At 42.5% G+C, this 17,196-nt stretch overlaps 1 protein-coding gene across 2 annotated transcripts in view; it reads left to right on the top strand.

Annotated features, from left to right (window-relative positions):
- LOC134212199 (nephrin-like) overlaps positions 1-17,196 on the top strand; it is a 272,459-nt gene that overhangs the window by 207,207 nt on the left and 48,056 nt on the right. For both annotated transcript variants that reach the window (XM_062689845.1, XM_062689844.1), the window contains one exon: positions 364-523. In XM_062689845.1, coding sequence (XP_062545829.1) covers positions 364-523 — 160 coding nt within the window. The remainder of the gene's footprint in view (positions 1-363; positions 524-17,196) is intronic.

Genomic DNA, 17,196 nt, shown 5'->3' with positions numbered 1-17,196 from the left:
AACGTTTAGAAAAAAAAATGCTATAATAACTCAAAGATTGATTTGTTTGACCATCTCATAGCGTTACGTCACCTAGATCTGTTGAAAAGCTGTTGCCTTAGATCATGTAGGAATTGTATCACACTCACTCGAAAATTAACAAACGATAATTATCCTCCAAACAATTACCCAGTGTTACTTTGGTTCCTTGACGAGTAATTTCTTTCGATAGGAGCAAATTTTCGCAACGCAAGAATGCAAGTCATATCGCAACCAAGTCCATTAACCATTTTTATTCCCCACCATGCTGCGAACGTTCGTGCCCATGAACAACGCGGCGCATTCCCATTCATGGACCTTATTATGATGGACTGTCGGCAACAGGACACGCTACTACTGCACAACGCTTCCGCCCGGATCATCCAAACCAATCAGAGCCTGGTGCTGCAGAAGGTGGCGAAACAGTCGGCCGGATATTACGCTTGCAGTGCAATCAACGGCGAGGGGGAAACCGTCAGCAATCAGCAGTTTCTTCGGGTGAAGCGTAAGTACACTTTCTTGGATTTAGTACTTAGAGCGTTATTCTGTTTTTTTTTTTTCTCTATCTCTGATCTGCACCATCCCACATTGCATCGCATTCCGAAGACATTTATTCATTCTTCCTTTTTCCATCGTCGTTCGTGGGAAATGACCGGAAATTTTCCCATTGGAAAATCCATCGGCGCCAGATCGCAAATCAATCTCCGGCGAGTCCCACTTCCTGGTGCGGACGCTTCAGCTATTGGTCGGTTATTGATGCAATAAACGTTACCCGATGGGAAATGATTTTATTGACCAGTTCTCTATGGAAGGGGACGATTGATGACGTGGAAAAATCAAGTGGTCAAAAATATAAATTCATTCAAGGGATTCTACTCCATCAGATATTATCGATTCTAGATATTATTTTGTAATGCAGGTAGATGTATTTACCGTCTTAACATGTACCAAATGGTTAAAAATTACTACTTGTTGGCAATTTAAGCGTTAGCTGTAGGGGAAATTGTGGAATTAAACTAAAATTAAATTTTAAAGTGATAGTTGCATGATTTCCGAATAACGTTGCCCCCACAAAGAGATTACTTTTGACAGACAATGAATTGTGGTATTATTGGTCTTATTGGTATCTTTTGTGTTTTGGTCTGAAATTATTGCAGAATTTCATTTAAAATTTCAATTAATATAATTTGGGAAAATAAATAGTTTTTTTATTTCTCCTTCCTTCCTTTATCTTGAAGTTTCTTAAAACAATATTTTAGTTATTCCTTCGAACCCACCAAAAATCTACCCGAGATTATTTAAAGAATTCATCCAAAAATGTCTATAGTGATTAAAACCAGGAATTCCTTTATGACTTTCTCCAGGAATTTCTTCAACCAATCCTTCCGATTTTTTTGTGGTTCCTCCAGGAAATCCATTGGGAAATGAATCGGAAACTTCATCGAAATGTCCACATCCATTTATCCTAAATTTTTATAAGGATTTCCAGAAATACTTCCCCAAATTTCTTTAGTAGCTTCTTCAAGAAATCCTTCAGGACTTGTTTCATGGTACATTTCAAGACCTCCTTCGAATATTCCCACAAAAATTCCCTCGTGAACTACACGGGGGGTGCGTTCCGTATTAAAAAAGTTTTCAGTTCAAAATTTGAAAATCCGTGTAAAAAAAGTTTTATGATTTCTCGACGAATCATACAAAATTGAGCAACTTTGCAAAAATTTTGTACGGCATTTTTTTTACACGGCCGTGTAAAAACAGAGTCGGGTGTATCTTAATCGTAACGATTTTAATGAGTATTTAACTTAACATTAATCGCAGGTTTTCCTGAAATTTCACAATACAGTGGGCTTGACATGTAGTGCGTATGCAGAAAGAGAAAACATCAAAAGGGAGCATCCACAAATTACGTAACGCTTAGAGGGGGGAGGGGGGGTTGGTTGAAGTGTGACAATCCTTACAAAAATTTCAGATGTTTCATACAAAAAGTGTGACATAGGGGGGAGGGGGGGTTGAAAATGCCCAATTTTTGCGTTACGTAATTAATGGATCTTCCCAAAGTGATGTTCGGCAGAGAAACTGAAAGAGGTCGTTGGCTCCGGGGTAGACCTGAAATGTGTAGACCCCGCACTCGCTGGCTGTGTGTGTGTGCAATCGAGGAAGATGTGCGTGCGGCCGGCCTGTCTTCAGGGAGACTGGTAGGGTTCCTCACCGCATTCCCGGCCTAACATGCGTACGACTTCATTATTTAATTGATGTTTATATTAATTCACTGCAGTTTCCCTTATAAGTTTCAAAACTATTACTAAAAATGAACTTAAGAATAATTAAGAATTTTCTAAAAATAAATGTTTTTAAAACAACATTTGAAACTTTAGAGTTGTTTTTCAAATGAAATGTCTAAATTACTAGAAGTAGAAAAAATCCATAGCTGAACACATTCTTATCTTTGAACAACATTGACCCAGGTTTTATAAATCGGTTTTGTGTAACACATAGCGTAGGTGAGACAATACGTTCGAATTGACATTCGATGAACTTCATAAAATGGTATTGCGAAAGTGTATTCACCTCAGTTTCAATGATTTGCTTGTACTTTGCTGTATGATAGTAGAACATAAGACAAGACTTTACATATTATGGCTACCTGCTGTATGTGTCCGTGAAGATAATCAGATGGACTTGGCTTCACAAAAAAATGCATGCTGATACTGTGAGTACATGTATACATATATATATATATATATATATATGCGATCCTACTGTGATCCCTGATAACATTCAATGTATCTCTGAGAGCAACATGGATAATAATCAAAATAAACATACATACCTGGACTACAAAATACCTCGGAAACCTTGAAATCGTCAACTTTGAAATCAGAAGAAAATTGATAATATGACGGGACACAGTTACGCCCCTATGAAACTAAGCGCGAGATTTGTTTGCGTCCGCCATCAATCACAGCACACTACGATCTTCGCAGGTATTTACTTCTAGAAACACTACAATAAGAGATCGGCGAAGACGCCATCTTGTTTCCAATCGAACCGTCAAAAGCGGTTCCAATTCGACTTGTTTACTTTTTGCTTCCATAAAAAGCAAGCAAAAAGTGCTGCCTGTATTATTTTCACGATTTCATGCATTTTCATACGTTGCCATTTCGACAGTTTTTCACTCGCCGATCTCTGGTTATAGGGTTGCTATTTCCTTCCATCGTCGTAGGGGCTAAAACCAACGTAAATAACGGCCATTCGCTAGTACTCGACTCCTGAGCTTACGATTTGGTACGGATGAGCTTGGAAAAAAAGTGTATCTTTTCCCTAAATTCCTAGAAGAATTTTTGAATGAATTTCTGAACTGCCCTTCTACGCATAATTGTCCCATGTTAGTTTTTGTGGATTTTTACATTTTACATACTGCCGTAATACACATTTTTGTCCCATATTTGCTGGGTTTTTTATGTACATGGGACAGTTATGACAAGGAAGGTTCACTTCCATAGATAAAGCATGGAGTCAATCGCAGTAATCTTTCACCATCAAACAAGTGCTGTATTTCTCGGCATATCTGTCTCGCTAAACTATTTCATGATCATGTTCACAAATTCTGTTTGTGGGTGAAAAATAAGAATGATTTCAATGAAGCCTTCTGAAAAAATTCAAATGCCTTTTTCTCAATTGTCGTTTTTTGAATGTGTTACAAGCATGCGTAGAATGGCAGTGAAGTGATTCTTGAAAGAAATCTTTAAGGAATATCCGAAAGTCTCAGTATCTAATTAAAAAAAATCCGAATGAATGTCCCAAGGAATTTATGAAAAAAAAAACGAAAGTCTTCCTGGATGAAGAATTACTTTCTAGAGTTTCCGAAGGTATTTCTGAAGATTTATTACTGGAAGAATTTATTTAAGAAATTCATGAAAGAATTGCTGTAGCAATTACTTAAAAAATGGAATTCATAAACCAATTTCCGTAGGAATTCCTGAAGCAATTTCCGAAAAAATGATAAACAAATTTTCGGAGGAATTCCAGAAATTTTTAAAATATTTCTTTAGAGAAATTTCGAAGGAACCTCTAGAGGAATTTCCAAAGAAATCTCGGTCATTTCCGAAAAAAAAGTAATTTCCGAAGAAATTCTCAAGATGCAAGTATTTTTTAAGATTTTCCTATAGGAATTTTGGAAGGAATACCTTGATGCATTAAAAAAAAAATCTGGATCTATCTTCGAAGCAGTGATGCAAATTCTTAGTCTCAGTGAGTGAGATTTGTAGGATATTGAAAGCAATGCCGGTTCACACTCACTTCCTAGCTGAAAGCTGAAAAAATTAGCAGCAACAAACAGGGATAAAAAAAAAGACTTCTTTTCTCACCGCACACGCAACCCGCAGTGACAGTCCGTTCAGCTCACTCGCCGGTGCGTGAATATGGCAGCCCTATTTAAATGCATAGGTGAATACTATCACCTGAAAGAAAGAGGAAGAAAATTTGTGCTGAGTGATCATCATCTTCAGCCCGCTGTTGGCAAACCGAGTTTACTAATTTATTCCTGTTTTGTCTTTCGGACTGAGAGTCATAATTATAGGCAGGGAAGAACAAAGAAACATTTGTATAAAAAAAACACACTCAGCAAGTGCTGTCGATAAATTGCAGCACTGCTTCGAAGTAATTTCATGAGAACTTACCGAAAGAATCACTGTAGGAAATTTCGAAGGAATTCTTGGCGGATCGTACAACGAGTTTCGGAATTTTTTTCAGGATTATTTTTTTATTTATTTAGACTAAGGCCGAAGTGGCCTGTGCGGTATATAAGAGCCTTCTCCATTCGGCTCGGTCCATGGCTACACGTCGCCAACCACGCAGTCTACGGAGTGTCCGCAAGTCATCTTCCACCTGATCGATCCACCTTGCCCGCTGCGCACCTCGCCTTCTTGTGCCCGTCGGATCGTTGTCGAGAACCATTTTCACCGGGTTACTGTCCGACATTCTGGCTACGTGCCCGGCCCCCCTGCTGTCGTCCGATTTTCGCGGTGTGATTGATGGATGGTTCTCCCAACAGCTGATGCAACTCGTGGTTCATTCGCCTCTTTCACGTACCGTCCGCCATCTGCACCCCACCATAGATGGTACGCAGCACTTTCCTTTCGAAAACTCCAAGTGCGCGTTGGTCCTCCACGAGCATCGTCCAGGTCTCGTGTCCGTAGAGGACTACCGGTCTAATGAGCGTTTTGTAGATGGTCAGTTTGGTACGGCGGCGAACTCTATTCGATCGGAGCGTCTTGCGGAGTCCAAAGTACGTACGATTTCCAGCCACTATGCGTCTCCGAATTTCTCTGCTGGTGTCATTTTCGGCAGTCACCAGTGAGCCCAAGTACACAAATTCTTCTACCACCTCGATTTCGTCACCACCGATGCAAACTCGCGGTGGGTGGCTCACATTGTCTTCTCTTGAACCTCTTCCTATCATGTACTTCGTCTTCGACGTATTGATGACTAGTCCGATCCGCTTAGCTTCCCTCTTCAGTCTGATGTAGGCTTCCTCCATCTTCTCAAAGTTACGTGCCATAATATATATGTCGTCGGCGAAGCCAAGTAGCTGGACGGACTAATTGAAAATTGTACCACTCGTGTTAATCCCTGCTCTTCGTATTACCCCTTCCAAAGCGATGTTGAATAGCAAACACGAAAGACCATCACCTTGCCGTAACCCTCTGCGGGTTTCGAAGGGACTCGAGAATGCCCCTCGAACTCGAACTACGCACATCACCCGATCCATCGTCGCTTCGATCAACCGTGTCAGTTTATCCGGAAAACCGTGATCATTAGCTGCCATAGCTGGTCCCAATCGATTGTATCATATGCGGCTTTGAAGTCGATGAATAGATGATGTGTGGGCACGTTGTATTCGCGGCATTTCTGCAGTACTTGGCGAATGGCGAACACCTGGTCCGTGGTGGAGCGTTCGCCCATAAAACCCGCCTGGTACTGCCCCACGAACTCCCTTGCAGTTGGTGCTAGTCGACGGCATAAAATTTGGGAGAGTACCTTGTAGGCGGCGTTCAGCAATGTGATTGCACGGTAGTTGCTACAATCCAGCTTATCGCCCTTTTGGTTACCCCAAATCTTGGTAATGACCCAGTGCAGCGCTCTAGCCAGTGCCTCACCACCGTGTTTAAATAGCTCTCCTGGTAGTTGGTCAACCTTGTTGTTCTTCAGCCGGCTAATCTCCTCCTGGATTTCTTGGAGATTCGGAGCCGGTAAGATTATGTGCTGCGCGCGTGCTCCCAGGTCCATCACCATACCGCCATCTTCGTCTGCCACATCGCCATTCAGGTGTTCTTCGTAGTGCTGCCGCCACCTTTGGATCACCTCACGCTCGTTCGTAAGAAGGTTCCCGTTTATGTCCTTACACATATCAGGCTGTGGCACGTGGCCGTTACGTGAACGGTTTAACTTCTCATAGAACTTTCGTGTGTTATTAGCGCGGTACAGTTGCTCCGTCTCTTCACGGTCTCGATCTTCCTGCTGGTGCTTTTTCCTCCGGAAGATCGAGTTTTGTCTGTTCCGCGCCTGTTTATATCGTGCCTCGTTCGCCCTCGTGCGGTGTTGCAGCAATCTCGCCCATGCTGCATTTTTCTCTTCCACTAACTGCTCACATTCGCCGTCATACCAGTCGTTTCTCTGATCCGAGGGCACCGTGCCTAGTGCAGCGGCTGCGATGCTACCAATGGCGGATCGAATATCTCTCCAGCCATCTTCAAGAGACGCTGCGCCTAGCTGCTCTTCCGTTGGACGTGCCACTTCCAGCTGCTGCGCGTATTCTTGGGCTAGTCTACCGTCTTGTAGCCGCCCAGTGTTAAGCCGCGGCGTCCGACTTCGACGCGTGTTGTACACCGTCGAGAGTTTTGAGCGCAGGCATACTGCAACGAGGTAGTGGTCGGATTCAATATTCGCACTGCGGTAAGCGCGGACGTTCGTGATGTCGGAGAAGAATTTACCGTCGATTAGAACGTGGTCGATTTGGTTTTCCGTTTCTTGGTTAGGTGATCTCCATGTGGCCTTGTGGATATTTTTGCGGGGAAAAAAGGTGCTTCGGACTACCATTTCACGGGAGGCTGCGAAGTTTATGCATCGTTGGCCGTTGTCATTTGATACGGTGTGCAGACTATCCGGTCCGATGACCGGTCTATACATTTCCTCCCTTCCTACCTGTGCGTTCATGTCACCGATGACGATTTTGACGTCCCGCAGTGGGCATCCATCGTATGTCTGCTCCAGCTGTGCATAGAACGCTTCTTTCTCGTCATCGGGTCTCCCTTCGTGTGGGCAGTGCACGTTGATGATGCTATAGTTGAAGAAACGGCCTTTAATCCTCAGCTTGCACATCCTTGCGTTGATTGGCTGCCACCCAATCACGCGTTGGCGCATCTTACCCAGCACTATGAAGCCGGTTCCCAGGTCGTTGGTGGTGGCACAGCTTAGGTAGAAGGTAGCCGCTCGATGCCCGCTTTTCCACACTTTCTGTCCTGTCCAGCAAATCTCGCAGATGGCATGGGGAGGGATCGTCAAGCCCTTGGACATAGTCCCTGCTGCCCCCAAAAGGAATTCGTTCCCAAATTCCTAAAATGGAATTCCGGCGGAATTGCGAAAGCAGAGAGATAGAATATATGGAAGAATTTTTGAAAGTATAGCCAAAGTTATTCCTGAAGAAAATTTTGGAGGAATTTCTAAAATATTTCTTTGACAATTTTTTTAAAGTAATTTTGTAAATAATTCCTTAAGGAATGTCTTAAAGTATTATTAAATTTATTTGCGGAGCATTTTTGAATAATTAGAGGGATTTTCGAATTTTTGACTAACCAAATCCATTCCTGGGGGTATTGCATGGAGTAAATGTATGGAGGATTTTCTTAATGATTTTTTGGATAAATTCATGAAATATCGCCTGAATGAATACTGAAGAAATTTCCGAAGAAGTGAATTCTTAAGAAATTCTTGTGAATATCCGAAAAAATATGATGATGGATTGACAGCAATTCTGATATTTTTGGGTTTTTATATTTCGCATGAAGTCTTAATCCTAGATTCAAAACACGGTTTTCTTTTAATATTATCCGGATTTTCGAAAGAACTCCCGGAGAAAATCCCTGAATTGTTGCAGAAGTTTCTGAAGTAATTTCTGAATGAATTCTTGTAGAAATCTAGAAATTTAAGAAGAAATTCCTGGAGTAATTTCCAATTGTATTTCTGGAGGAGTTTGAGATAGAATTGTTGAATGAATAGGAATCTACGATAAGGTATTTCTTCAGAAAGTACAAACCGCAAAAAACTATTCGGAGCGGATGGTTTTCGCAAAAAAAAACTGATCAGAACGTCAATCAGGCGAAGAGGTTATTCAGCTCGCAATCGAGCAAAAGGTAGAATATCACATTGAGAGCGACAATTTTTGTGTTCTTGCTACACAGAAGTTGGTCGGTTGGTGTCAATATGAAGAAACGATGTTAGCGTAGTCGGTGAGGAAAACCCCTGCAGCTGACCTTGTTGATATGATGAATTAGAGCAGAGGATTTATATCCCGGGTTGGGGTGCCCAGGTAGCCTGATCACTGGGAGGAGGGACTTACACTAGGGTGGCTCAAAAAACACTTTTTCAAATTTTTTGATGGGCCGCCCTCTTATTCGGTTCTATTTGATGCCCTGATGCTCTGGACAAAATTTCAGCCAAATCGGTCAACGTTTGGGCGGTGCTAAACTCGTTAGAAGTTTATATGGAAAAATGTATGCAGAAACATCCAAAAACAGTGATTTGCAGTTGGAAGGCACAATTCACGATCAAGAACCATGATACTCATTCAGTTCTTGAAAAATTAAATACAGAATATTATGCTTAAAACCGCGAGAAGATTAGAGTTTATTACGCAAAGATATTAGCATTTTACTGGAGTGTTGTAGGGGTGAATTTATTTCTTTTCAAAGGTAAAAGAAACGAAATTTGCTCAAACCCCACTTCAGAGAAATGCTAATAACTTAGCCGGGCAAACTCTAATCTTCTCGCGATTTTCTGCATAACATTCTGTATTAAATTCTCTAAGATCTGAATGAGTATCATAGATCTTCATCGTAAGTTGTATAGTCCAGCTGCTATTTACTGTTTTTGGATGTTTCTGCATACATTTTTGCATATAAACTTCCAACGAGTTTAGCACCGCCCAAACGTTGACCGATTTGGCTGAAATTTTGTCCAGAGCATCAGGGCATCAAATAGAACCGAATAAGAGGGCGGCCCATAAAAAAAATGAAAAAAGTTTTTCCCATACTAATTTGAGCCATCCTAACTTACACCCTGGAATAACCAGGGAGGTCCGCATACCTCCGGGAGGCCCAAGCTGAGTCTCCATCTTTGAGGAAGTAGATTATAGGGCTGATAGGCTTGCGGTATCATCAGCCAAGGCATCTCGTATATTCGTCGATATTCCGTAGCTGGATCGAGGAATTCAAACTTTGGACAAAGGCAGACAATATGTTCTACTGAGTTTTCTACTTCGCAGATTTCACAAACGATCCGAAAGGGCCTTCCGCCGAAATTATGCGAGAATCGGATGTGCCCTGTGCGAAGGCGGAAGATAACTTGCTGTTCCTTGAGACTGGACATGTCGTTCCAGGGTGCCGTGGATCCTTTGGCCTTCCGTAGCTGCGTGGTCCTAGAAACTGTTGATTGGTTCTTCCAATCCTGGCTGACGAATCCTTTTATCCAGGCTTTAACATCGGCCTGGGGAACCGATGTCGTTGAACACCGGCCTAGGTGCTCGACTCCAGCAAGAGTGTCGGGAATGACGTTATCTGGCACCCACAGTGACCCAGGATCCAGGCAAAGGTTGTCGACTGTGGATCGCAAGCGAGAATCGCCTGAATACATGGGTGCTTCGGATGGTCGCTTTGTAGCGCAGCGATGGCACTGGCCGAATCAGTCAGGACTAGGACCGGTTTGTCGGAGGGAGAGGTAGCGGCAACAAACAGAGCTGCGGTCTCCGCTGAGAAGACGCTGCATTGTTCAGAAGGACTATCCGACACCGTTAAGTTGTTCCCAGTAACGCCTAAGCAGATTCCTTGCCTCAAAAGAGAACCATCAGTTCAGTAGTGTAGCGGTGCTCGAGGCTCCTAAACTCGGTGTTTAGTAGCTCGGCGACCGATCTACGTAGAGCTTCCATGTTGTCCCCTCTTTTGAAGCGCCTCGCAATGGAGTGATTTATGTTGGTGCCAGCTCCTCGCCGCGTGGCAGTGGACCCTAGCCACTGGGGTCCGATTCCCTTGAACAAGGAGGAGAACCCTGTGGTTTCCGGATGTGGCGGAAGCGTATGCTGCAGCTTTTTGGTAAATAGCCGCCTGCACACGGTGACGAAATGGGAGGACACTCGCTTTGGCGCAGGCAGCCTCAGCAGGTGTAGAAGGGAGAAGTGAGGAGGCTATGCGGAGGTAGGGGAAGAGGCCCCAAAACGCCCCCCCGAGGCAAAACGCCTTTTGTGGTTTCCCTCATATTTACCGTCATTAAGATGGCCGTAACAAAACTAGGTCTAAAATTATGTAGGTTAGGCGAAAAAAGTTTCAAAATAGTGTATGGGAAGGTCGGAAAAACCGAAAATTTCCATATTTTGGAAAAACATCTAACATTTTGGCGAGGCAAAACGCCCTAGTGAAACTAACCTACAATGTACTTGCGTCTCCACGCACTATCCATACCAGAATGCTGATTCGCCGACGCATGGTGCTTTGTTCCCTAGGAGCTGCCAGCTAAAAGGCGTTTTGCCTCATGAGTTTTCCGGCAACAGAATATCACCACTTTTTTTAAAATATAAATATTATCAATATGATTGAGATTTTAGACAATTTTTGAATGGCATCAACTAGCTATCTTGTTTAACTGTTGCATAATGTAAAATACCCACGAATAGCGTTACAAATGAGACAATAGAGCAGTGTTTGCTTAGCTAGGGCATATTGCCCCCCCTTCCCCTACTGGAGAAAGTATGTTGACAAGCTCCCGATATGCTACACAAGTCAGCTCCAATCCATACAGCAGTCGGCTGTCAATCAACGCTTGCTCGATATGATACCGAGGGGCCTGTTATTTGTTCTATGCGGGCTTGATAAGGTTTTGACAAGGTTAATCATCGATTTGCAGCCAGTTTTGACCGCTTGGAAATGAGGGACAAAACACAAAAGATGGAAACTCCGAGGACCTTGACAACTTAACGGTTTGGGATCAGTTGCCCATTAATCTTGAGACTGGGGCTGGAGAGACAATTTTGTCCCTTGCAAACATGCCCGCGGACACTTTTCCCGGCCGACATGGTGAAACCGATCAACAAAGGACTGCACTAACCGTTACTTGGGTTCGGATATGCGTTCGTGTCGAAGTGTCTCCGACGACCACAAGCAGTATGTCGTCCGCGTAGACAAAGACGTAGATGTTCTTTGGTAGGCCATTGAAGACCCCGTTCATTGCAACCAGAAACAGGGTCACCGCCAGAACAGACCCCTGCGGGACTCCTGTTTCCTCCTGGTATGTCCTGAGGACGGAGTTGCCGATAAGGACCCGGAAGGACCGGCGGGAGAGAAAGTTGTGAACAATAGATAAAATGTTACCAGTGAAACCCCAGTCCACTAGTTTACCAACCTTACGACTTACGACCTTTGATACACAGGAGGTCAGCGAGATAGGCCGGTAATCAGCGGTGTCGCGGGAGGAAATACTCTTTTTTGGAATTTGTTTTTTAGCATCGGATACTCTATTCCATCCGGACCATCTGAAAAATATTTTTTTCACAGTTTGACATGACGTTTAGAAAATTCAAAGATCCTTCTATTAACTTTCTTCTGTAGAAATTGTCAATTATAGGCTTAAACCAGAGAATTTGCAGTATTGGAATTCTTTATTCACTAATGCCAAATATTTCATTAGGGCATTACTTTCGAGTTTCGACCACAAAAAAACGAGCTTCGAATTTTTTCGTATTGTCTAAAGGGTAACTTCGCTCTTTATTCTTCGTAGCAATCAAGGGGAACTTCTTCTTCTTATTGGCATTACATCCCCACACTGGGACAGAGCCGCCTCGCAGCTTAGTGTTCATTGAGCACTTCCACAGTTATTAACTGCGAGGTTTCTAAGCCAAGTTACCATTTTTGCATTCGTATATCATGAGGCTAACACGATGATACTTTTATGCCCAGGGAAGTCGAGACAATTTCCAATCCGAAAATTGCCTAGACCGGCACCGGGAATCGAACCCAGCCACCCTCAGCATGGTCTTGCTTTGTAGCCGCGCATCTTACCGCACGGCTAAGGAGGGCCCCTCAAGGGGAACTATAAAACTGTAAATAAAGCATAGCATTTTCATGAATGTAATTGATAATAATCATTGTATTATTTATGCAGAAGTTAGCAAAGCTTATGATTAGATATAGTTAATTTTGACTTGTTATGCAGCAGAACATAATTGATCCAATAGTTCCCATGTTCCATATTCATAGCATAATCCTAGCCTCGGAGAAATTCAATTCAATGTTGCCGTCGCTCGCAAATGTAACACCAAATCGCATTGCGTTCGACACGCGTGTTGGTTTTCAGCGAAATCCGATTTTCCAACCGTACTGTCGCCAATAATCAGATCAAATGGTTGAATCTCCAAACACAACCAAGCCGACAAACATTTTAACAAAATTCAAATCACATGCAAATAGCAATTATTGAAACTTGTGCACTAGTACCGCGTTTCCCCGGTGTCGGTTCCGGTGCCATGCCGAACCATTCGGCGTCGGCAGCAGAGTCGGAGAGCGTCGCGTGAAAAAGACCCCGAAATACGCATCGCAGATTGGACATGTTTGATTAAAATGCTATTAAATTTAATTCTAGATTATACGCGCTGACCTCAAACTGCATAAATCAATACACAAATATCGGCGGGAGGATGTATGCATAAGTAGCACCGTGCGTTGGATGGGGCACGTGGTTTGCTGTAGAATTCGAGGCTTACGAGCCAATATGTGAGCCGGTGGCTTATGTTTCGTTTGGCGCCCACTGGTTTTATTGCGTTCGCCCACATGGAAACAATACAGATCCGAATGCTAACAATCGAAAGAGGTGGCTACCAGTATGTATGTTTGCCATTATTCTTGTATACCGCAGATCGGAAGATCACTTCAAAGTGTTCGACGAATTCAGCATAGGAAATTCATTTGAGGTAACTGTTCCGGTTTCCTTCCGGCAATTTGATTTGTTTCTAATATTTGTCATTTTTTAGCAGTGAGCACAAATGTTAGCAACAAAATCGATGGAATTGGTGCTTCAATATTTTCTTTTGGGATGAGATGAATTTAGAATTTTTTACAATTAAATTATTTTGCGTTATTTATTTAACTATCGATTTAACTATATTATTATTAATAAACCTTTTGAGATCAATAATTATCATCAATAACAAACTCATTCAAAATGCTAGTAGACCGAAGAAATTATCATTCAATGTTCACTATTTGAGGCTCCATTTCCATATCCTGCATTTCAATACGTCATCAGTAGAGCCACTGCAATTTTCTATCATTTAAGCAATCAACATTGTCTCGCGCTGGATTGGCACACGATGCAGCTTTGCAAATCCCACTGTAATCTATTTAATAAAAACACGACAACTTTTTTATTTATCGAGCCTGCAGTGACACGTAGTTTGGCATTAGTGAAAAATCCTGTTTCGGTGTATTTAGAAGGAATTCAAGCGAACTAAATCCGTGTATACTCGGCCAAAACCGGCGATTCTAGGGACGGAATCTGAGCCTGGAAGCGGTCGTTGGCGATGTTTCGTTCGAGCCGCCACCATATATAGTTGAGCCACTACGAGTTCAGTGTGCGGTTTGAGGACAGGACAAATAGTACACCGAAGCCAGATCGAAGCATCCTCCCCAACCACAGCCATATCGGGCGATTGCAAATTTTCGATAAGCACTGTATATGTACGTCGACAACGAGTTTTGTTTTCGTTCTCCCACTTTACCGCAACTCATTTTCAACGAATGGCAGACAAATGCCATGAATGATACATACATACAGCATGCCGGGAAAGGCTAGGCCAGACTGCATCAGTTTCCCAACTTGCAGCAACTGATCCACCCCAATCCCACTTGCACGCACAAAATAAACTAAACCAAACTCGTCCGTGTGCGGTTCTGGGGTAATAGCGAGCGGAACAACATTTCGGTGGTCGATTGGGGATTTTAACGTTGCACCAAAACATGGAAAGTATTTCTCTTGCCGCGTAAGTTCCGCGCTCGCTCCCCTTTTGTCAGGAATTCTATCGGGTTGTCCATTCCAGAGGTTCTATGCTGTTTGAATGAAGTGATTATTTTGATGGAACGGATTCCTTTAAATTCCATTGATTCAACAGTCGTGGTCAGAAATCAGTTAAAAGTAAAATTGGGATACAGCTTTGTTCCCAAACTACATACATACGAAGCATTTGGAAAAGCCGCTTTATCGCTTTTTCCATTCGATTTAACATATTCTTCTTTTTCTTCTTATTGACATTTCCTCCCCACCCCACAGTCCGGTCAGAATCTGTCAAAAAATCAAGGTAAACAAAAATCATCAGCTGATTGCAGCTGTCTTATGGATTGCCTTACTATTATCTCACTATTACTTAAAAGGCCAAGGTTTTCCGAAAAGCATAACAAATAAGGGGCATTAGGGTAAAACGAGGTCTTGCAGTTTCGTGCAGTGAAATTAACCACCCTTGCACGATTCCCCAGAAAGTTTATCTAAATTTCAGTATAAGACTAAGGCCGGAGTGGCCTGTGCAGTATATAAAAGTCTTCTCCATTCGACCCTCCGCGTGTTTCAAAGGGACTCAAAAATGCCCTTTCAACTCGAACAGTATCATTTTATCTGGAAATACGTTTTCGTGTATTAGATGCCATAGCTGGTCCCGATCTATTGTATCATATGTGGCTTTAAAATCGATTAATAGATAATGTGAGGGCACGTTGTATTCGCGGCATTTCTGCAGTATCTGGCGTACGACGAACACGTGGTCTGTTGTAGAGCGTTCGCCCATGTATCCCGCCTGATACTGCCCCACAAATTATCTTGCAATGCAATTGGTGTTAGGCGACGGCTTATCATTTGGGAGACTACCTTGTGGTCAACAATGTGATTGCACGGTAGGGGGCGCCGGGGTAATTTTGCCAATGAGGTAATTTGGCCAACTGCTTATCTTCAATGATAATGTTCAAGTTTTTACAATTGATAGTTTACACTATGTCCTTGCACATGCCATGTTGTGACACATGGCCCTTACGTGGATGGATCAACTTATCATAGAAATTTCTTGCGCTATTAGCGCGATACAGTAGGCACTGCCGTTCTACGCATGCTTGTACCAAATTCAAAAAACGACAAATTAGAAAATGGCATTTGAAATTGAACACTAATTTTCATTGCTGACCTATAACCTGAATGAAATATAAGATTATTACATAACAGAACCATTCAGAAGACTTAATTTCATTGAGATCTTTCTTGTTTTTCACTCACAAATAGAATTTGCGACAACGATCATGAAAATAGTTTGACGGGACAGATATGTCGAGAAATAGAGCACTTGTTTTGTGGCTTGCCCCGTTAGCTGCATGATTTCGTGAATGACTACTACGATTGACATATGTCTCCACATGCTTTATCTATGGAAGGGACCCGACTAGGAAGCCAAAACAAAATTATAACATAATTGTAACTACATCAGTTATTTATAACAACCGTTGATATAATCGAGTTATGAAACATTTTTATCACATTTTTTCTTAACAAAATTTTGTTAGAAAATTAAGTTATTTTAACAACATCCTGAACCAAGTTTATAACAGCCTATGTTAGAAAAACTGTTGAACTCAATAACACAATATGATATAAATTAATTATTCTCTCCTGATGCAACATGCTAAGATTGCAAGATTTAAACAGAAAATGCTATTTCAAAGTGTGTTGCTCCATAAAATAACAGAATCCGCCATAATGATGAATTTAATCACCGAGAGACAATTATGCGTAGAAATTAAGCAATGGGACAAATAGACTTGAAGTTGTTTTCAATGATTTTCCGAACAAAGTTCGAAATCTGTTAGAGTTTTCTAAAAGTATACATCAAAATAGACTGCTCTATGGTGAAAAGTCAAAATCCTCAAAAACTAACATGGGAAAACTATGCCTAGAAGGGCAGTGTAGTAGGGTGTCAATGGAATGCACGGGAAAAATGTAGCCATCAAATTTCAAAAACGGGTAGCACTTAAAAGTTTCATCTCCTCGAAAAAAGACCCTATGCTAAATTTTAGCTCAAGCGGAATTCGTTAAGTGTTTGACCAAAATGTCTTATAAATGCATAAAGCGTCAAAATCTCGAGAAAAAAAATTCAAAACAATTTACTTTTTGGGACTTTGAAATAGTTTTTAATACCAAATGCCTTAAAATTGTGTGAAACGTCGAGATCTGTCTTTTGTACCGTCAATACAGTAATATGGCGGTTACACACTTTTATTTATGCCAAGGAGGCCGTAAAACAGACATCCTGGGTTGTCCAGGAAGTGCGGGGTTAGGGATCACCTCCAACAGCAAACGAGGGAGGCAGGACTGCATCCCCGACCCGCTAAACCGTTTCCATTGCCGCCAAGCCCATCGTCCCTTCGGTACAACCAGAAAGTAATGCTTCAAAAGGGGGCCAGTGCATAACGCACCCTCGAGTTAGCTGCGTGTCCTTGTAGCATCGAACATCGTGACTCGCTTTTTTAGAAGAACACCATGGTATCGTGCTAGCGCATTGCCGGTTTTCCAGGTGGCCTTACCACGCCCTATGTCCTCGGAAGGTGGGAAGGGTCGACTTCGCGCCTGCTTCCCTCTGCACGACTGGTATCAAGAATGATGATGCCGCGTGCACCTCAAATTGACCTTTCTGCGATAGGGCCTATTCGCCAGCACACAGAGGGACTTGCCGACGCGAGGCCTACGCCTGCCCCAGCCTTGACGAGGACCCCTTTCCGTCCTCGGGCTCAGAACCCGCCCGGTTGACCGACGCCGCGAAAGCGACGATACCATGTTGCACATTCTTACTATGAGCATATCAATGAGATATTATTATTAAGGGGGGAA

Source organism: Armigeres subalbatus, chromosome 2 (genome assembly GCF_024139115.2).
Source record: "Armigeres subalbatus isolate Guangzhou_Male chromosome 2, GZ_Asu_2, whole genome shotgun sequence".
Classification (NCBI taxonomy): Eukaryota; Metazoa; Arthropoda; class Insecta; order Diptera; family Culicidae; genus Armigeres; species Armigeres subalbatus.
This window is presented reverse-complemented; position numbering and strand designations above follow the sequence as displayed.